General features: G+C 46.2%; 1 protein-coding gene across 2 annotated transcripts in view; it reads right to left on the reverse strand.

Moving 5' to 3' along the window:
- Positions 1 to 22,835, reverse strand: part of TRANK1 (tetratricopeptide repeat and ankyrin repeat containing 1) — a 931,136-nt gene that overhangs the window by 516,353 nt on the left and 391,948 nt on the right. For both annotated transcript variants that reach the window (XM_069214995.1, XM_069214985.1), the window contains exon 10: positions 4,236 to 4,403. In XM_069214995.1, coding sequence (XP_069071096.1) covers positions 4,236 to 4,403 — 168 coding nt within the window. The remainder of the gene's footprint in view (positions 1 to 4,235; positions 4,404 to 22,835) is intronic.

A 22,835-nucleotide genomic window follows, 5' to 3' on the forward strand; every position in this document is an offset into this window, starting at 1 on the left:
AAGTATGTGTCTGTAGTTTATGAATACTTGATTGGTGTGTGTATAGCTGTCCCGCCAACACCTCTCAGCTATCTTGAATCCAAAATCTGAGTCCCCCTTTTTCCACACCCGGTTGTCCGGTACAGCGTTGTATTCCTTATACAATTAACACAACTTCAATATGCAGCACTTAATACTAACAGAACGCATCATGTGGGTCAACAGGGGAACTGCCTGCCCAGGGAAAGATTAAAAAAGCCGGACGGCTTGGGGCACCCTAAATTACACTGTGTCCAGAGTATTTAAATCTCACTAACATCTACATTGCTTGAGACTTTAAAATGTGCTTTTGAGAAGCGAGTGCTCCATTTGCAGCACCTTTGTATGTGCTAAAGTGCCTATAACTGACTTGCCGAACATCAGCAGTGGCTAAATAGCCATATTAATAGCAGGTGAGTACATCAGTGGCCAAATTGCCTAGCACATGCATTGAACACTGTGGATGAGATTGAAGGGCTTTGGTAGTTGGCAAGTAAACTCTGTCCTACGCTCACCCTTTTCCACCTGGTCTCTCTCTATTGGCAGATGTCTGGTTTAACTTGATGGATGCAACTAGTCTATAGCAAAATGGTACTAGAAGCAAAAAATGATACTTTTCCAACTCTGGGTCTTAAAACAGCCCCCTTTCAAATAGTAGTGTAATTACCTCTCAACGGAGATTAGGATCATTCATCCCATCCACCAGTCTAGATAGAAGGGCACAGAGCTTACCAAAGAAAGAATATGAGAGTATCTGTGTATGTAGATATGTTGTTAGTACAAAAAGGCTATTCTTTCCACTGTCTACAAGTCAATGTTATCCACTTCTCCACTTGCGCTGATAGAGAGTGCACTGCAAGCCAAAAATGATCTTGAATCACATCCTGTCTCTCTCTGTTCATGTGAATGCTCATGAATTTAAAGGACTCCTCTCGCCATGAAAGGGGATGCTCAAGCAGCCTCGTCATGGTCAGTGTGAGCAGGAACACCTGTGTTTTCCCAATTAATGTTAATGCCAAAGATATCTCAAAATCTAATTTCCCCAATAATGGACTCCATACTAAAATATAGTTGCTTACCAAAAAGCAAGATGTCGTCCTCATATAGTAACAGTTACAACTTCCTGTTTGGGGTACAGTGCTCCTGCGTGAGTCTCCCTTAGCTAACAGCTCCATTGCCAATGTAAATAGGATAATAGTGTGTGGTCTACTTATAGCAAATACATCAGAAACATATCTATTTATATGGAATCTGCCATCAGGCTTATGATATAGAATCCGAGGCCCATCCTCCATAACTGCTCTATCAAAAATGGGCATTAGAGCACCAAATGTAGTCTGACACCTAAAACAGTCTTGCAAGGCCTCAAATAGGAAGCTTCTTGTGCAACAAAGTCTGCCATGTTTGGTCTAGGAGTTTTATCCTCAGCATCACTGGTGAGTGGTCCTATAATGTGTGGGTGAGGTCTTCATTGTCCTTCAGCTCACAACATCCCTTGATATCAACCATATACCAATGTGAGAATTCGAATCATGCACTGAGGAGTATCATCAATACACTTTTTCAGTACCACACTTTATTTAATGTTTTTTGCTCCATCTGCCTGGCCTGTTCTGGGTGGATTTATACTCTCTGCAGTGGGGTCCACTGTAAGGCTAAAATTCCCAACCCCACTACAAAAAAAAATCTCTTGGGAGGGTGAAGTGGGTGTTGTGGATAAAATGTAATTTGAAGTGGACTGACTGACATGTCAACAATGCTACCGGTCTATTTGTCGCAAAATCTTTATTTTCCCCCATTACATGAAAATGCATGTACAGGCTATGTATGGTTCAGCATCAGTTATTTCTTATGAATAAGCCATATTCTTCCCACTCTATCCGGAGATACTGCCAGCATGCCATCCACAAACTTGCATACTACAACACTGTTTCCCTGTCTGACTTCACATTACCCTTTAAGTCCCCATAACCCCACGCCTTCCACATTGCCTGCCCCTAATTTCAGTGGACGTATCAAATCCCTCAAATAAAGAGAAGGGATCGGAGGATTATGTGGTCCAGTGTACACCCTCCAGTCAAACTGATAATATAATATAATACACTGTTCCAAAACTGGTGAGCGGGAAAGGGGAGAAGTCCTGATAATCAGGAGCACAAGTCCTCACACACCACATTTGGTGTCATGCTTCATCATAGGACAGCTCCTCGTCAGGCCGGCACTGCAATGCCTGACGGGCACCCCCCGAAGGGGGGCTCTTTGCCGGAGATCTTTTAGTTAATGATGAAGCCGCGGAACCACATGTGGGTCCGAAAAAGAGGAAAGAAAAAAGACAAGAAGAGGATAAAATTGGCTCAAAACCCTCACTAAATAATTTATTGTTCGCTGTTGGGAATTGGTCAAGATTAAAAAAGTAGCAAGGGAGTGAAACAAGAGGTAATGCTCAGACACTCGTACAAAAATCAAAACAAAGGAAGACGGTAATTATCCGAAGTCCCTCAGTATAAGGTCAATATACGGTCGACATGTTTCGCGTCTCTCATGGTCCAACAGGATCCCTTGACGCTTCTTCAGGACCTATTTATTCATTGGACTTCTCCAATTGAAAACAAAGGAAAATTCATCAGCTCCTGCAACCTAACGCTCACAGTCAAGACGTCATTGGTCACTTACTAGAGGTAAACCGGACTGGCTTCCCTTTCCTATTAGTCACCCATCTCTATTTAGAGGAAGTGTTTCATGGGATCACGCAGGCCTGTTGCCCGGTTCACAATGAATTTGTGAGGTTACCGGCGTGCAATGAGACACCTACCCCCGCGGCTGCGTTCCCGTATCAAATCCCAACAACACAAAAATATCCATAATTGAATGCTAAAGTGATACACACTTGTTCACCACAATAATCACCATCTCATCCCTAGTAGGCAAGCAGCATTTCAAAAAAGTGAGAGCTAGCGCAAGTTTGACACAGCAGAACAGGTACAGTGGAATCCCGAGGCCAGCCGGTATGATAGTCACCGCAGGGCCTCCAAGGCCAATCACTATCCTAGGCCTGAAGCATAATCTAGTCAGCCATAACAACATGTATTGAGCACACACACTTCTCCATTCAGGGCCATTTCCACGACCATTTCACAGCTCTTCTATCAATTCCATCGGAATGGGTACTGGATGGCAAGATAAAAGACAGATTTCAAGAGGAAAGGGTTAGAACTCTGTGCCCAACTTGGATAGTGGTGGGTCACGACTCCTTAAACCACCAATCATTTAGTGAGGAAACATTTCCTATAACTGAATGGCAGCAAAACAGAAATTATACTACTGAGCAAAACAAAAAGCAATTTGATCCCACTGACATGATACCTCAGGAAAGAGCCCCAACACAGCCAAAATGTGAGTATTTTAGTACATATTTATTTTTGATGCAGAGCTATACGAATCCCAAGTACAAAAATGTAGTAAAAGAAACCAATTCCTGGTCTTCGTGTTTTTACCTCTCATTTAAACATAGTGCCAAGTGAAGCTAAGCAAATCGCTGGTAATTTTGCCTGGTACAACTTAGCAACATAAGCATGGGAGAAAGGAGAAACTGAGCAGAAAACTGAGGCAGTAACTCAGATTCATCACATTATCCCTTGTTCTAACTTCGAAAACTCATAATGGGGAGCAATTTTAGCCCAAGGGTAAAACCGTAAGGAGCGGTACTGGATGTCTTCTGCAATAAAAGTACTGCCCGGTAATTCACTCTACATCAGAATGATGGCATTGGTACCAAGAACAAGGAATTCTAGAACTCTGACCTGAAGCACATATACAGAAGCAAACCACATAATTTGTTCAAACTGAGAATCTCTTTATAGGCAGTGCAAAGACCCCATGTTAAACAACCGTTTGCAAGTCCAAATGCCTTCGATAATCTCCCTCCAGCTATTTTAATGTATCCAAACTAATTGTCAGGAAATGACTGGCATATGAACTGTTAAGGTAAAACTAGTCTGTCCTAGACGAAGCACAACGTGAAGCCAGATTGCACAAGACAAACAGAATACACTAGTAACCGTTCACTACTTTCTTCTGCGACTATCTGTACTTAGTTGGATGCACGGCGCTATAAGACATGATTTGCATGAAATTATAGCTCTAATTTAACACAGTGAAAGACAAACGGTACCTTACAAAATGCTGATGCCATTACTTATAATGTATTGCAACTTTACCTTGCACTAAAGAAAGTAGCTGCAGAAAGGTCTTGACACTCTTATTCTTAAGAAAAGTTTCAGTCTTTTCTTTGAGCCGTTCCTTCTTCCTGAAGTATGCTGTAAACTGCTCCGTGGCGGCTAGAAGTAGAGCATTAAGATCCGTTGAAGGTGCAGTTTCACGTTTATCTAAGGGAGAGAAAGGGAGTTTGGTTGCACCATTGATAGTAGGCAGGAAACCATAAGCCAAAGAACTCGTCAAACGAAGTCCAAGAAAATCAGTGGGGTGATTTTACATGTCATGCAGGTAAATTAGTAACTACGATTAATATAGTTAGTCGCGTCTTTATGCATGTGCATACAGCTAACGATAAAAAAGCATAAATTATAACTATGCAAAACTGGTGCATTGTATTAAAAATATCAATGAAAAGCCCAAATTAAGCTTTAGAGAAACACAAAATACACCAATGAGAGTAACTGCTGGCAGAAGTACAAGCAAGCTACATCCATTATAAAAATAAATAAAGGGTATATAAGTGTTCCTCAGAGGTCAACTATCAAGCCGGAGATGTTGGGATAACAAGTCCACTCCATGGCTAAGTAAATCTGACAGTCCTGATCTGTAACATTTTTCTTGTTTGCTCTGACATTTTCTTCCAGAGGCCTTGATATTCATAGAAATCCAGTATAGGTGCTCTAGCTCTTCTTCTTGGCATTGTGCTCGAATGACGGAACACCCAAGGTGTACCCTTTCAAAGAGGATGGCTATGCTGCTGGCGGAAGCAGTGGGTTAATAGTCCAAGGGCTGAGATCTTTTTACCTGGACCCTGAAGGGAGACTGCCGGATCCTGAGAATTGTTCAGCAATGCTTGCATGTGCCAAAAGTAGCACTGTGGGGGTTAGCAGTTGCTCCATCCAACCCTGCAATTAACAGAGCAGAGTTTCATATGAAGAGACACTCCTGTGCGCTGACATCAGTTTCCTGCATCTTTTTCCTTCTGCGTCCTCATACGCACGGAGCAAAACAAAATGTCTGAGAGAGTGTGCTGATTTTTGAATTGAGACCTTATTAGATGGCAAGGAGTCCACTCCACAGGACTGGGAGATGGGAGAGCAAAGATCAATCTGCGTTTAGAATGTCCACCAGAAGGAAAATGTTGCTTACGTTGTGAGCCATCTGTTTGTAGGCTGCAGTGCTGCAGATTTGCATGTTCTGCCTTCTCTTGCCGTTTAGTGCTGTGCTCGGACAATTGCAACTTGTTTTGATTTGAAGAGTTATCAGATGCGCTGCGATTCCTTCCCTGGTGCACAGTGCGCATGGACACCAACTCCATGTTCGCCTGGTTCTCGCACAGCAGGTGAGATTGTGCAGTCAAGTGAGCATAGTGCGGTGCACCATGCATATTTAGCAGTGCTGACTAATAAAAGTTGAGATATGCAAGTGGACTGGACACTACAGACTGCATGTGGTCAGGAGGGATATGGGAGGTGGTAGAGAGGGAACCCCTAATGTAAATGGGGTCACAGGGTGCCGGCATGTACATTTTTTTCTAGCTTAGATGTCACCACCTTAACCTTTACCAGCAGATCATCTACGCATGTCTTTAAGAATGGATAGAAATTGGATCATGTGTTCAGACTTGCAAAGTAACTCAACAAGGAAGTCTTCTTCCTCTTGCACCACATGCATCTCCACCTTATGGTGCCTGTCGGCCCTCAGAATGAGCTCACCGTATGCCGTGGTGTCACCCAGCGAGGATGTCCTAACTGAAGAGTGTTCCAAATCAAAATCTTCTGGAGACGCTACATTGTAGGCTTCCCAGGGTTCATCAGCTGGCCATGTGTCTAAGGCTGGTCATATGGGTCGGTGGGGTCAGATAGACTCTCAGGGTCACAATGGTTACCCAAAACCTACGTTGCAGCCTAACAAGTGTCTCGGACAGATACCCCCACACTAAAATAGTTTTTGAGATCCTAGCCCTCGTGGAATGAGCCTACAGGTCTTCAGGGGGTGCGTCTTCACAAGTGCCTAGCTGATCTTACTAGAGAGGACCACACACCTCTGCAGAGTCCTCTGCTGGGCTGCCTTCCCTACTTTGCCTTGAAGGAATCCACAGTATTTTGGGTCGTTGATATAAAACCAAGGACCTTCTAGGGATCAAGCCTGTTCTCCTCCCTTTAAGGGTGGGGCAGTGCAACAAATGCTGGCCAAGTAACAGATTGGGTAAGTGGGAGGGAGTTATGTCCTTCAGTAGGAAGGCCATGCTAGTCAGCAGTCTGTTCTCAAACAAGACATTCTTGCTCACTCTGTGCTTCTTCCAAGGCTGCCGGTGAACGTGGTATAAGTTTAGTCTCCGACATTCGTAGAAAACACACATCCTTACATAGGGATATTTTCTAAGAACATCAGCTGTTTTATTATAAAAACACTTTTCTGTCCCTTACAGGTTAGAGGGAGATTCCAGCCAGAGCACCACGACTGTATGCTGATTGCTGAATGCTTCGCTACAGATGCTAACACAGACTTCAGGCCTTTGCCCAGGTATGGGGGATGATGTCTTCCCAGGGGAACATGAAGGGCAGAATTAGACCTTGAACATGCTGTGCTCTATTATAGCCTAGGTAGGAATTAGTCTATTGACTGTAGTGACAATATGGTAGCGTTATTCTTATGCTTCACTGTCACAATTTTAATACTGTCATGCTGTGTCGTCCTCGTTATTGCAACTCACACTTTGCTATCGAAGATGCAGTCTCTTCATTAAAATCATTATTGAAACGCATACTGCCTCTGTTTGTCTTTGTATATATGAGACCAATATAACTGAGGGAAACGGATGAAACATGAGTGACCACGGCTTCCCTGAGAAACCAATTATGTCATGCGCTCGGCTGCCCAGTCATCCCTGCCCTTGGGTAGAGATGAGGCACTGCTAGTTAGCTGGAGCAAAACCCGGATTAGAGTGACAGGAGTCACCTGCAGTGGGTCAGACTTAGTCTCCCACACCGCAGGCGATTCTGCCGCTCAAAATCCAGTAGTCTCATTCGAATAATGAGAGCCTACGCGTCAGTACCAAAAGTGCCTCTAGCTCGCTCACATGGTGTGCTAATGTAATGGCAATGGGTAAAGTGGTCCTTAGTTTTAAGAGCCTTAACCAACAGCTTTGCATAGGCTAGAAGGGCTTGCACATGAGAAATATCAAGATTACATTCAGATCCCATTGTCGTATTAAAAATGGTTTTATGGGAGGTGGAAATGTGAGTCAAATGTTTGTTATAAAATGCATCGTACCTGGTGACTTAAACAAATACTCTCAGTCAAGTCAATAGAGAAACACCAAAAGGGCTGACAACCTTTCTGTGTGCCCACTGCATGGCCTTGCTGGGCTAATAAAAGAACAGACAAAAGAACATCATTGGGTCTAACTTGCAAGGGGTCAGTATATCAGGCACCACCACCAGCTGACAAATTTGTCCCAGAGCCCACCGTAGATCAAATTTGAGGAAAAACACCTGGAAGGTCACCTCTGTCACCTTGGACACCAGGTCAAATGCATTTAGCTTTTGTTGTTCAATCTCCATGCATGGGGGTGCAGGTTGTGATAAATGATGCAGGACCCTGCTCTATTGCGGGAAAGGAAGGCCACAGGCCCCCCTGTAGTGGAAGCCTGATCGGAGAACAAAAGCTCAGAAGTTATGGGAATTGCACTGTTCTGGCAATAAGAATGACTTGGACTGGTGAGGTCTTGATCTTCCTCAGAACTCAAGGCAGGAGAGGTAGGGATCAAAATGAACACAGGAGTCATCTTTCTACTCCAGTCGGAATGCATCTGTTAATGAGTGCCTTAAAGGAAACCTGTTAACAATGATCTTTTGACAGTGGTGAATATTTGAAGAAAGAGTTACAGCCCCTGCTCGAAGATGCCAGGCTACACCTCAGATGAAGATACCACTCGTGGCAGATGAAATTTGCTCAATTAATCCACTCTCCCATTTAGAGAGCCAGCCATGTGGTTGGCAACCAGAAAGATGTTCTAGGGGGTCCAGTCACCCCCCGAGACATAGCACCTACTGACAAAAAATCCAGGACCCCACTTTAGCCTGTTTCTTGTAGTACCGTATAGCAGGTATGCTTTCCATATGGACCTGTCCTAGTCTCTCTTTGCTGAATGGAAGGCTTTAAGGGACAGACAGCTCACCCAAAACTCCACATGATTAATATAGAACCGATTTTCATTCAGAGACCATCTCTTAAACACCCCCCTAAACCCAGCAGAGACATGTCTGTCACCACAGTGACCTTTGGTTGGTGGAGGAAGAGTGGTCTCCTGTAGGTCATGTTTGTATTTGCCACCACAGAGGATCAGTCTCCAAGGAGATCTGAGGCATCTAAGAGGAATCCTTGATGCTGGGTCCACTGGCATCTGAGTTTCCACTGCAAAGACTGTAAGTGCCACCTGGCTTTTGGGATGAGAATTATGCACAAGGCTAGGAGCCCAAGATGAATCTAAGCGATTCTACCAAAACCTTGAACCAATCTCAAAACACAGGGATCATAGCTTGAATGTCCCAGACTTGCTGTGCCACAGGAAATCCCTGAGCGCGTCCAGGTCCAGAATTGCCCTAATGAATGTAAGCCTTTTTGAGGAAATCAGATAGTACTTCAGATCATTTATAGTTAAACCCAACAATGTTAACAGTTCCAGAGTCATCAGGAGGTGGTGTACAATGCACTGTGGCAAGCAAGCCTTCAGCAGCCTGTCACTGAGGTACAGGAATGCTTGTACTTCGGGGATTTGAAGATGGGCAATGACCACCAGTATCACTTTAATGAGCATCCATGGCACTGAGGTAATGCTGAAGGGAAGCATGGTAAATGAAATATGCCCCTAGCCTACCTTGAATCACAAGTAAAGCATGAGGGACTTCAGGATGGGTATACCAAAATACACCACAGATGTTACTTAGTCTCCAAGGTGAAGAGCTAATAGGATCGAGGCCAAAGTGAGAATTTTGAACCTGTCCTTCTGAAGAATCACGTGAAGGATTTCCAGATGGGGAGGAAATGACGTACTATGCCTCTAATTGGACAAGCATTAACCTAAGAGGACAAACTAAAGTGTCTTTGTAGCTGCTGCAAAATGGGAAGAATTTGAGGTTTGCTATTCCTACTGGACTGAATGATTCCTGTTGGTGCCACGTATGCGGCCTCAAAAAGACTGGGTTGGTTTCAGTAGTACAGGCTGGGAAGGCAGTCATTGTCTTGTGACCAAGACCCCTTGAACAGTTTCCTAGATTTGTTGTACTGGTGGGGAAATTACTCACATTTAAGTGCCAAATCAGACTTCTCCCCATATAGCCTGGAGCCTTCAGCGGGCATATCCATTACAGACACTTGCACAACTCCAGAAAAACCCATTTGAACACATCTAGAAGTCCCTCTTGAGCGTCACACTACAGCCAAAAGCTCTGCTAATGCAGTCTGTCGTGACCAGTCTAGCTCGGAGTACCTACTAGGCTGCATCTAGACCATCCAGCACAGTTTGTTTTATTGACGCTCTGAGGAACTCTGGGATGGCTGGCAAGATGGTGCCAGCCATATCCCAGTGTGGGGTGCATCACTCTAGAAGGCAGACTGCACTAATAGATCTGTGTGGTACACTGACTGAAGAAAACCTTGCCTGCCCTTTGCAATTAACTATCTGGCGGGTTGGTCAGAAAGGAATGCAGATTAACTTTCCTTGTCAGGACTTGCATGATCAGGCTCTCTCGTGCACGGTTCTTGGATGGGCAGTCCAGGACAGAGGGTACTGGACTATGTTGCATAGCCACATGTCAACTGACTGGCTGGCATAAACAAGGCTTAGACCATGTAGCTAAAAGCACAACTTTCCGGGATTCATTAAATGGCAACAACGGCTCAGATGAAGCTTGCCCCTGGCTGAGCAATCTCAGATAATATCTTTATTTTGTTTAGCAAATGCAATTCTAGTGCTTCAGCTGGCCTCTCACTGCAAATGAGGTGCTTTAATCCGCTAGTGGTCCAGGTGGCAGGTCTAGTTCCAGTTCATGAGATATATTTAGCTCACTGGATTTAGTACATACAGTAAATCTTCAGTATAATGGGGGTAGCAACTTGTCCCCTTCCTCATCATCATCGTGGGTGTGTGCTGGTACTTCTTGCAAGGAATTTTAATTAGTATCCTTCCAACTTCAGGGAGCTGGTTAATGTGTGAAATCCACATAACAGGTGCTCTCCCAGAGGCAAGAGAGTCTTCTGACACATTGAAGCACACTATGTGGAGTCCAACCTTGCAAATTCACATACCCTTGGTAAAGGAATGCAGACGTTTGCCAGCTTAGTTACTCAAAGACACTTCTAGTACAACAAGCGCATGAGAAACATTTCGAAAAGAAACCTCAAAAGACTCCCTGGCACCCTACTCCAATGGCGAAGGGGGGAAGGTAATAGGTTGACAGGAGTGAATTTCAGCTCTCCCTTGAATCCTGCTTTTAACCGCTATTCTAAGAGCTAGGAGGGCTGGGTTCTTGCACAGCACAAAAAGAGGTGACTTAAGACATTTCCAGAAGGGCCACTGCTTTTGATCCACTCCCCTGAAGGCTGGGAATGCTGAGAGGTCCCAGGAACAGAGTGTGCTGTACTGCTCTGGAGAAAACGAGGAGAAACTGGACATCTGTCTATGTTCCTGAAGAAAGAGGTTAAAAAGCACTTGACATCCATGGCTTGGTACTCCCACATCTGGTCCTGAAATTAAAGTTTGTGGTCACTAGAGTATCAATAAATACGTGATTCAGCTTTTGACGAGGTGCTAAGCTTAGGTGAAAAGGATGCAAGCTTGACTGAAATATTCAGGGTTATCCTGCTTGGACCTTTCGAAAGCAAATCTCAAGGCTATACTCCTCTCATTCAATCTTGTCCTACTTAAGAATTCTTAGCTCTGAAGAAGTTTCTAAGTTAAAAGCTAAAGCTATTGACAAGGTTGGGCCACTAGGCTATATAAGATCCTAGCTCCATCATGGTCATCCTTGAAGAGAACCTATGTATTAGTCTTCCACAGAATAGAATTGACATTCAGGCATCCCATTGTTTTCTAATGAAGAGTTTTACATTCTCTTTAGAGAAAACATAACTCATGACCTACTTCAGAGATTTTTGTTTTTTTTGGTATAATTTCAGTTATTATAAATTTTCCTTCTTACTAAATTGGTTTCGAAATATTATCTAATTTATAACTTTAATATGTTTTCGGACATTCAAAATACTCCTGCATTACAAAGTGAATTACTTATTAAGTCTGATTCTCAACAGTGGAGAATGTCAGGGGAATCAGGGATACATACACACTCATATGGTATGCCGTAACCAAGTGCAATAACTGCTTGTGGAGCATGGAATTCTGATTGCAGAAGTATCTTGCAGTCGCAGGTGTCTTTTACAAGTGAATGAGCAGGAGTCTTTTTTTTTTTAAACAGATTGTATTGAAGTTTGCGAAGAATGTGGAGAGTATGAGAAAAGAAGGAAAACAAAGGCAAAGTCTCACTCCAAGGAACTATTCTTATCCCACTCCGTTCATTCTCTGCCTCCCCGACCCCTCCAGCAGTTGAGACCTTGAAATAAGTGTCAGTGTGGAAATCTATCATGTCTTTTGCTGATCCCCAATAGAGAGTAGTATTCTAATACGCACCCTTGCGACGCCTCAGCTCGTGCCTAATGTGTTCCCATGGTGTGATGTGTGCATTCCTAAGGTGAACGTTTCTCACGCGGGGGCAGCAGGCACAGGTGACCCAGTGAGTGAGGATCTCAGAGTCAGGAGTCTGGGTTCTTCAAGCTATCTAATATTGTCTCCCATGGCTAGACTGTCTCTAAGGTACCAACTCCCCTCCATGCTTCCCTTAGCAGTACTGCTCCCTCATAACCTGCCCTTCTCTCTAACTCACTACGCTATGAAAGCACCCGTGGGCCTGCTGGTGCCTTCCAGTGTCTCACAATTTCTCGCTTAGCTATAAATAACGCTAAGTTCTGGAACTTGCTAGCAGTGTTGGTTTTGAAGGTGTAGGGAAACCAGTGTAATAAGCAGTGCCCTGGAGAGACAAGAATGTCTTTTTCAGTGATCTCCGACAGTACTCGGATCATCTCCTCCCAATAATGATGCAGTGCGGGGCAGGCCCGTTGCATATGCAGTAAGTTAGCTCCTATCATGCCACACATAGGACAAGCTGTATCTTTGGTATGGAAGTATTTGTTGGCAATACCTGGGGTGAGATATGCCCAGTGCAGTATGCAAACATGTATCAATTTGAGCCTAGCATTCCTAAAGGCCCTGGGTATTCTGTCTAAGACTGACTCGCAGTCTCCATCTGATATGGGGGTCTCCAAGTCCTATTCCCATCTGGTCCACATAGTCTCTAGTGGCTGAAGAATAATATCCTGTAAAGGCACTTAACCGCCTTGAATGTGCCAGAGTACAGCGCTATACATTGGCAGCATTTGAGTTGCCAAGGTTCGTTGGAGCCTGACTTCCAGTGCTTGCGGACGGCTACTGTCTCTGCCCAGGGTAATAAGAAATGCCTCTGAGGGAGGTCGAAGTCCTCGAATGCAGCAGTTCAGCTATGCGGAACAGGTCACCAATGTTATTCGTACCTGCTGCTACCCGCTCCTGAAACCCCAAAAGCCTTCTCCAGCCCCGACATTCTGGGTGCTTCTATCACCAGACGTCCGACTTCAGGAACTGAGAGGCCAAACTGTCTTTCCGGGTTTTTTCTACTTACCAACCACTGAGTGTACCACTGCAGTTGTGCGGAGAGGTAGTACGCCTCGAAATCTGGAAACGTTCCCCTTCCCCTGCATTGTAACTTTGCTAAGGCTACCGCTTTCTATGGCTATGCCCCCATATGAATGTTGTAATTAACAAGTCTGATTCCCGGAACAGAGCGCTGGGGATCCAAATGGGGAGTGTCCCAAAAAAGTACAATAGGCGAGGGAGAGCCACCATCTTCAGCAGGGCTACGTGTCCCGCCACCGACAGTGGTAGTGATCGTCAGAAGTCTATCTGCGTCTTTAGTTTCCTTACTGCCAAACCTAGGTTTCCCTCTCATAGGGCGGAGGAGTTGTGGAAGATTATGACCCCTAGGTAAGGTAGCCAATAAGGTTACCACTGTAGGGTCCCATAGGCCCACAAGGGCATCACGACCTTCAGAGGTTGGGAGTAATCCAGTTTTCTCCCAATTTAACTTTCAGATCTGACAACGTACTAAATTCTTCCAGCACATTCTTTGCGCCCTTGAGATTTGCTTTCGTGTCTCTGAGGAAAATCAGTAAGTCATCTGCATAAAGCCCTATATGTTGAGGAGTCGCCTTAATCTGTAGCCCCTGGTACCAACCACTTGTTCTGGCTCAGCTGGACAGGGGTTCCATGATCAACGCAATAAGCAGGGGCAATAGAGGACATCCTTGTCTCGCCCCTCTGCCTACTTTGCAGCTGGTAGAAACAGTCTGGCCTGTGCGCCTCTAGCTGTTGGGTGTGTATAAAGAAGCTGTGTCCAGGCCAGAAAAACATCCGCCCATTTGCATATGCTTCATCAAGGAACCCCCATTCAAAGCTGTTAAAAGCTTTTTTGATGTCTACGAAAAGCACAAATGCCTTCTACAGAACACAAGGTAGTCTCTAGAATTAACATCAGTCACTGTATATTCAAGGACGTATTCTTGCTGAGAATAAACCCCGGTTGGTCTGGGAGTATTAATTTAGTCATCAGCGGTAGCAGCCTGGGGGCTAGTATGTTGCTCCATATCTTGTAGTCGACACTCAACATCAAAAGCGTTTGGTAGGCTTTGCAATCAGTTGGAGATTTCCCTGGTTTAAGGAGTGGCACCACCAATGCCTCTTGAATGGTCGTTGAGAAGCTTCCTAAGGCCCTAGCCACCTTATGAAGCCTTCGCTAATCCAGGGTCTAACTCCACAGCTAAGTAATATAGAACTCCACTGGGAAACCATCTGTACCCAGCGTTTTGCCCCAGCCAGCATGTTTATTGTTCCCTTAACCTCCTGCAATGTGATGTCTCTACCCAGGTTCTCATTCTCTTCCACAGTTAGCCTTGAGAGAGGTGCCGAGGATAAGTAGGCCTGTAACGCCTGTGTATCTTGCAGTGCTCCCTCTCTGCATAATTCACAATAATACCTAAAAAAATTGATTATTGGTGTTGAGTTGGGTGAACAGTCTAGCACGTTCTTCGGAGGTCGTTTCTACTATGGTTGAACCCCTCTTCGTGGGGTTTACTAGCTAGACCAGCAAGGTGCTCAACCGATCTCTCTATGCTTGTGCCCGCTCTATGTATTTCCTATAATCCAAACACCTCAGCCTCTCAGATTGAGTTGCCACTCTTTCCCTAGCATCTAGGAGCAGTTGCTGTAGTGAAGAATGTCCTGAACTTTGGCTCTCCACTTCCCTTAATTCCTGCTCTGCCGCAAGCACTTCCTTCATCAAGGTCTACCGGACTCCCATTTACTCTGCAATGCACTGACCACGAAGCACTAGTTTAAAAGCATCCTACTCCATCAGGGGAGGCCAGCATTATCCTGAAAGTAACCTCTTATCTTTTCCCTGATTGACTCTAGGTATAGCTGGTCCTCAAGGAAGTCAGGTTTTAAAGTCCATGTAGGTATGCTAAGTCTGGGGTGTTCCGTCCGTATCGAGAGTAGGATCAGATTATGATCTGAAACAATGCAGGGTAAGTGCTCAGCGCCATGTAATAAGGCATGTAAATTTGGGGTCCAAAGGAAAGTGCTGAGCCAGACGTGTAGGTCGTGCAGAGCATAGAAGTAGAAATAATCACATGCTTGGGGATATAGTCTTTGCAGGAAAGTACCCTCTTTTTGGTATGTTACCCCCAATTTCTACCTGATGTCAGTGTGTTTCACTGTGTTCACTGGGACCCTGCTAACCAGGACCCCAGTGATTATGCTCTCTCTCTCCTCTAGATTTTGTCACTGCATTCTGGCAACCCAGTAGTTCACCCAAAATTAGCATACTGGCCACCCCGTATAAGTTCCTAGTATATGGTACCTAGGGCATTGGGGTTCCAGGGGATCCCTATGGGCTGCAGCATTTCTTTTGCCACCCATAGGGAGCCCATGCAAAGGCTTCTACAGAACTTCCATTGCAGGCCTTTGTGAAATGGTGCATACACCCTTTCACTGCCATTTACACTGCACCAGGTCACTTGTAAGTCACCCATATGTCATGCCTCCCAACCCTGAAGGCTGGGTGCAGAGTACCTGTGTGTGAGGGCACTCCTGCACTAGCAGAGGTGACCCCAGGACATCCAGGACCATTTTCCCAGACTTTGTGAGTGCAGGGATGCCATTTTACGCGTGTACTGGACATAGGTAACTACCTATGTACAGCTTCACAACAGTAACTCACAATATGGCCATGATTGGTATCAAACATTTGGATTCATATCCCAAGGCTTTTGCAAGCATTGGTTGTATGATTCAATGTACTCTGGGGGCTCCTTAGAGGACCCCAGTGCTGCCAGCTCACAGACAGATTTCTACCCTGCTGTTGCTTAGCCAGCTCAAGCTCAGGAACGCAGAACAAAGGATTTTCTTTGGGAGAGGGATCTTACACCCTCTCCCCTTGGAAATAGGTGTTACATTCAGGGAAGGAGTAGCCTCCCAGAGCCTCTGGAAATGCTTTGAAGGGCACAGATGGTCCCCTCTTTGCATAATCCAGTCTACACCGGTTCAGGAACCCCCAGTCCCTGCTCTGGCGCGAACTGGACAAAGGAAAGGGGAGTGACCACTCCCCTGTCCATCACCACCCTTGAAAGGTGCTTACCTGTGTAACTGACCAATCCCCCTTTCAGGGCTATTTAGGGTCTCTCTTTTGGGTGGTTCTTCAGATTCGGATTGCAAGACTCCAGCAGGAATCCTCTGCATCCTATACTTCTCCTTCCTATTGAAGAAACTGCATCTGGACCCTACAAGAACTCTACAACTGCAACAAAGAAGCAAAGGCGACTTCTTCCAAAAATTGTATCATCAGCTCCTGCCAGCAACTGTTTCCCGGTCCTGCATCCTCAGAGGACAGCCAGTCTTCAGTCTACACCAGAAGAACGAAGGAATCTCCCTTGAAGTGAAGGAGTCACTTCCCTGCTTCAGCAGGCACCCCTCTACTGCGACGACCGGTGGCTTGGGTCCCTTCTCCTAAAGAAGTGCGTGGATCCAGCAACACAGGTGGTAGACTGAAGTGGTCCCGACGACCAACTGTCCAACTTTGGTGGAGGTAAGAACTTGCCTCCCCACGCAAGAGAGTGCCCCCGGGCACCGCATGTTTAGCAGCTGCCAAGGCTTGTTGGCATCTTTCCACAAAGTTCTTTGTGCACCATGCAGCTCTGGCCCCCAGCACTCCTTCCTGCGACGCACATCCTCCTGTGTGGTTCTCCGGCGGCCTGGGAGCCCTTTGTGCAGTGCTGCATGGGCCTCCTTTTTGCACCTTCTTTGGCATGTGCTGTGGGACTCCTGTGCACGCTGCCTGGTCTTCTGAGGGATCTCTGAGTTGCTGAGAGCCCCCTCTGTCTCCCTCTCATGGGTAGAGACCACCAGGTCCCTCCTGGTCCCAGGCAGCACCATTTGCCCCTAACCGCGAGCTTTACGTGTGCCAAGGCTTGTTGGTGGAATCCAACGACTCAAACCAGACTGCAGTCATCCATCCGGCGTGGGACATCATCTGCACCAAAATTAGGAACCCGCATCCGTCTTCCTGGGTGCATTACTGACTGTTCTTCTTCACCAGTGGTTCTTCTTTTGCACCTTCATCCGGGTTAGCAGGGGCTGGTGTTCTCCCTGGACTCGTCAGTGCTTCTTGGACTTGGTACCCTTCTTCCACAGGTCTTCAGGTCCAGAAATCCATCGCTGGTGTCTTGCAGTATCTTCTGGTTCTTGCATAATCTTCTTTCTTGTGTGTTCTAGGAAAGTTACTGTGATTTACTCCTGCTTTCCTGGGCTCTCGGATGGGTTCTATTACTTACCTTTGCTGTTTTCTAATACTCCCAGCACCCCTCTACAAGCTACACTTGCCTAGGTGGGAAACCGACTTTCACATTCCACTTCCTCAGTATATGGTTTGTGTTCCCCCAAGCCCACTTCTAACTATTATGATTTTCACTATTTGCACAGTTTTCTAACTGTTTTTACAACTTCTTCTGCATACTAGTGTATATAATTTTTGTATTACTTATCTCCTAAGGGCGTATAGTCTCTATGGTATTTTATTCATGTTTGTCGCCAAAATAAAGTTTATTTTTGTAACACTGAGTATTTTCTTTCATGTGTGTGAGTACTGTGTGACTAGAGTGGCATTGCATGAGCTTTGCATGTCTCCTACTTAGGTCTGGCTCCTCATCCACACTACCCCTAGAGAGCCTGACTTCTAGACACTGACTACATTTCACTAATAAGGGATAACTGAACCTGGTATAAGGTGTAAGTACCTTTGGTACCCACTACAAACTAGGCCAGCCTCCTACATTGGTGGCAGCGGTGGGATAAGTACTTGCAATTGCCTTATCACTGTCACCTGTGCTTTCCACAGGAAAGAATACTCTGTACCTAGAGCTATACACATATACCTAGTTACAGGGTCTAGTCTCTTACTTTCCTTTTTAAAGGACTAGAAGTTAGGTAGTGTAGGTTTCTCCTTACACTACACTAACACTCACACTACTTGATGTCTACTGCTGAGCCCAGCTCTGAGGTCATAGGTACTCCCTATTAGGGCATGACCTTCAAAGATCTGAAGGGGCTTTGCTCAGAGAGAAGCTTAGATGTAGGGAGGAACCCTAACAAAAATGATCCTCTGAGCCTCCTGCTTCAGGATGACTTGGAACAGACTGGTAACCATGAGGAGGAGGAGGAAGAGGAGGAGGAAGATTCTCCACCCTTAGAATCAGGGAATCATCCTATAGATTCAGGAGAGGGCTCTTCCAAAGATCTTCCCCCTAGTAAACCCTCTAATGTAGCTGGCAGTGGGAGGGGCAGTCACTCTGGGAGGGCTCAGGTTACTAGGGTTAGTAAAGTTAGGGAAAGATCCACCTCTGCCCGTTCCCATATCACCTCAGTTTCTGAGAGGTCCCATGGTTCCACTACAGGTGACAAATCCATAAATAGGGAGCTCAGGAAACTGAGACTGGAGGAGTCCAGGCTGAGGTTGCTGCAGCAACAGCTAGCCCTAGATACAGAGGCTGTGGCAAGGGAAAGGCAGGGGTTGGGGTTAGTTCCCCATGGTGGCAGCAGCCGTTTCAGGAGTTATGGAGTCAGGGAAGACACCATTGACTCTAGAAACTTGTATAAAATTGTTTACCCATACAAGGTGGGGGGATGACATTTACAAGTGGTTTGCTGTACTTGAGAGGGCCTGCAAAGTTCATAGGGTCCCTCAAAGGCAGTGGGATGCTATTCTGTGGTTGTCCCTTTCTGACAAGGGGAGGGATAGGCTTCTCACTGCCAGAGAAGAAGACTCAGACAACTACACTATTCTTAAAACTGCACTCTTGGATGGAATTGGCTTAACCACTGAAAAATACAGGATAAAGTTCAGAGAAACCAGAAAAGAGTCTTCACAAGATTGGATAGACTTTGTGGACTGATCTGTGAAGGCTTTAGAAGGTTGGTTACATGGCAGCAAAGTGTCTGACTATGAGGGTCTATATAATCTAATTTTGAGAGAGCATATTTTGAATAACTGTGTGTCTAATTTGTTACACTAATACTTGGTAGACTCAGATCTGACCTCTCCCCGAGAATTGGGAAAGAAGGCAGACAAATGGGTAAGAACAAGGGTAAGCAGGAAAGCTCACACAGGGGGTGTCAAAGACAAGAAGAAGGATGGTAGGTCACATGACAAAGGTGGGGGACAAAGATAAAAAACAGGAGTCTTCATCAGGCCCACAAAAATCCTCTGGGGGTGGGACTAAATCCTCTTCTAACCAACAGAATAAAAAACTTTGGTGTTACATGTGTAAAAACAAAGGCCTTTGGGCAAGTACCAGTACGTGTCCAAAGAAAAACATCAAAGCTCCCACCACCACAACCCCCACTGCTTCCACCAGTGCCCCTAGTAATAGCAGTGGTGGTGGGAAAAAACAACACTACAAATAGCCAGTCCAGGGGTGTAGCAGGGCTCACTCTGGGTAATGTACTGGGGTTTGGTTTAATTAGGGAAACCACTGAGGCTGTGTTAGCCTCTGATGGTGGCACTGACCTTGCCAACCTTGATGTTTGTCCCATTAATATGGATAAGTACTAGCAACAACCTCTAATAAATGGTGTTCAGGTTGAGGCCTACAGGGACACAGGTGCCAGTATCACCATGGTGATGGAAAAACTGGTAGCTCCAGAGCAACACCTACTTGGTCATCAGTACCAAGTGACTGACCCCCACAATAACACTGTTAGCCACCCCATTTCTGTTTTTGATCTCAACTGAGGGAGGGGGTTACTGGTAGAAAGAAAGTTGTGGTATTCACAGGCCTACCTGTAGCGTGCCTACTAGGCAATGATCTGGAGACTATTGCTTGGGCTGAGGTGGTGTTGGAGGCTCATGCAGCAATGCTGGGCACTCCTGGGCATATCTTTGCTTTGACTAGGGCTCCGGCCAAAAAGCAAAGAGGACAGGGAAACTTGGATCCTGTAACAATGGACCAAGAGCTTCCCAAAACTAGGAGTAGAAAGGGTAAAATGTTAGCCACGATCCCTCCCTCCACTGAAGATTCCCCTTTTGAGGAGGAGGAGACTACTCCCTGTGCAGAACCTACATCAGAGGAGTTTCAGGCTGACACAGCTGAGCTTTTGGGTGCAGGGGGGCCTGCCAGGGAGGAGTTAAGTGTGGCTCAGCAAACCAATCCGGCACTTGAGGATTTAAGACAGCAAGCTGTCAAACAGGAAGCAGGGGATGTCAGTGACTCTCATAGAGGGTACTGGGAGAATAATCTCCTATAAACAGAGGCAAGGGGCCCAAAACCTGGTGCTACCAGGAGACTGGCCAGTCCTTTGCTGTATAGGGAGTTTCAATTGACCTTAGCACATGGCATTTCCCTTTCTGGACATCTGGGGCAAAGTAAGACCTGGGACAGACTGGTCCCTCACTTTCACTGGCCTCACTTGTCAGAAGACACAAAAGAGTTTTGTCGCTCTAGTATCACTTGCCAAGCCAGTGGTAAAACTAATGGCACCCCAAAGCCCCCCTTGATCCCACTGCCAGTGGTGGGGGTGCCGTTTGAAAGGGTAGGGGTTGACATTGTTGGCCCCCTTGACCGTCTGACTGCTTCTGGCAATAGGTTTATCTTGGTGGTAGAGGTGTTTATAAGCCCCCAGCGTGATTTCCAATCTGCAACGGCCTAAGCAATGGGGTATGTCGGAGAATCCCTCATGAGAGGGTGTGAGCGGTCCGTCAGTGGGTCCGTCACACAATTAAAGTATCCCCCCATAATAGCGGAGTGTATCAGATATGGGGCTAGTGGGGCCGATATTCTCATGATTAAAGCACTCTGGTCTATGTTGGGACCATAGACACTGATTATGGAGATGTCCCAGCCGTCAAGTCTGCCTGTCACTGCTATGTATCTGCCACCGGGTCAATAATGTTCCCCGTGAATTAAAAGGGAACCCCTGCTCTAATCCAGATTAGGACTCCCAGAGCATAAACGAAGTATGTAGTGTAATATGTTTGCCCTCTCCAACTGCCCTATACTGCAGCTCCCTCCTTAGCAGTGAGGTATGCCTCCTGCAATAGTGCTACGTAAATCCCTCTCCTATGCAATTATGAAAATAACTTATGGCATTTTGTCATGGATTGAATTCCCCTGACCTTCCAGGAGAGGAATCTATGTGTCAACGGCATCGCCATCTGATTGTCCCTTTGGTGACCACTCCATTCCATACACCAGCTCATAGTTGGCTAGTCCAGATCAGAGGTCTTCCACTGGGATGCTGCAGACTCTGTGCGAGGTCTCGACTCGCTGGGTCCCCGATAACTATCAATCTAACTACATACCCCAGCTGCCACTCCCCAGGACAAGAAGTTTTGCACCCCTCATCCAAACTGGTAAACCGAACTGTGAGTCTAGTGGGAGTACCTGCAATGTGGTATAAAGTGGTTGTACCAGCCAGGAGCCGCTCTACCTGTGGTGCCGCCCTTCCAGCTTCTGATACTCTGTTCGGTAGATCTTGTTGCAGATGAATACACAAGCCCCCCCCCCCTACATCCCACCCCCAGTTTTCCATCGGTTACTATACTGATTATCAGCTCAAAAAAGTCCCCAGGAGGCTTGCCATGCCAAATACGTCCATCAGCCATTCTGGGGGTGACCTTCGGTAGTTCCATACGTAAGACCCTCGATCTGCAGAAGTCTTGATCTGTGTCTGAATCCCTCTGTCCCTTTCCACTGCTTGGCGATGAAAGGTCAGACCCTCCACCGCTCAACAACACCACCGCCTCTATTGTCTGTTGTCGTTCTTGCAGGGCTTCACCTCTGGATGGGAGTGCTTATCTGCTGGATGTCCGTTGACGACAAGCTCTGGATCTTCACAGTCGTGCTCTGCAAGGCTCGTGGCTGGTTCCAGCTTGGGGATGTTAGTCTATTCAGGCCCAAAGATCCTGGGGGGCTTTGAAAAATTTGATGCCTTCTGCTGGGGTGAACAATCTCCAGAGGGACTCAAAACAGCATGGCATAAAGAATGCCTAATTCTCATTGCTTCTTCTTAGCGTCTAGAAAGTTAGAGCACTCCTGCTGCACTGGGAATATTATCACTCACATGTTCTTGCCCATGATGTTGTCTCACTGTCTTGCCTGCCGTAGTAAGTGATCCTGATCTTTATAATACAGCAGATGGGTCACCACTGGGCGTGGAGGTGCTCCCAAAGGCGGGGCTTTTGTGGGCACTCTGTGAGTGTGTTCCAGCGCAAAAAACACCGACAGCCCCTCTAAGGCATTCCCCACGTCTTGGTCCCTTTTTCATGTAGTCTTCCCCATTGTGGCAGGGGATGTGCAATAGTGGTTGTGCATCTCTTTATACAGGTAGGGAGGAGTTCCACTCCGGTTGCTTGGGGGGGGGGGGGAATAACCAAGTCCAAATGGAGTTGCCTGATTGAGAGTCATCAGATTCCTGGGCAAACATGGTCAGCATTATGGTGGGCTCGGTTAGTCAGCTCCCTAGCTCACTGGTTGGCTCTTCAAGTCCCCGTCTGTTCTGCTTTAGTCCCTGCTTTGACTTTAGGAAAGCTCACTGTGATATTGCCGCTCTGTTCAGGTAGTTGACACTGCAGTCAGGGGTGTATTTTCTCCCTTTGCTGCCTTCCTGACTACCACAGATTAGTCCACAGCATAAGTAATAAAGTACTTGGACTCGGTGACACTGTCTATTTCATTTCTAGAGGAGTTGAGGGGGTGCCGGGTGTAGCTATAAATTATGCTAGGATCAGATTAGCTAACTCCTTATTTCCCCAGGGAAAGCAGTGAGCCGCCGCACCATCACAGTATAGGCCATAGACTGCAGTCTGTACAGCATTGAGGCAATGGCGGCCTCCGGATAGAGT

This window comes from Pleurodeles waltl, chromosome 2_1, assembly GCF_031143425.1.
Source record: "Pleurodeles waltl isolate 20211129_DDA chromosome 2_1, aPleWal1.hap1.20221129, whole genome shotgun sequence".
Classification (NCBI taxonomy): domain Eukaryota; kingdom Metazoa; phylum Chordata; class Amphibia; order Caudata; family Salamandridae; genus Pleurodeles; species Pleurodeles waltl.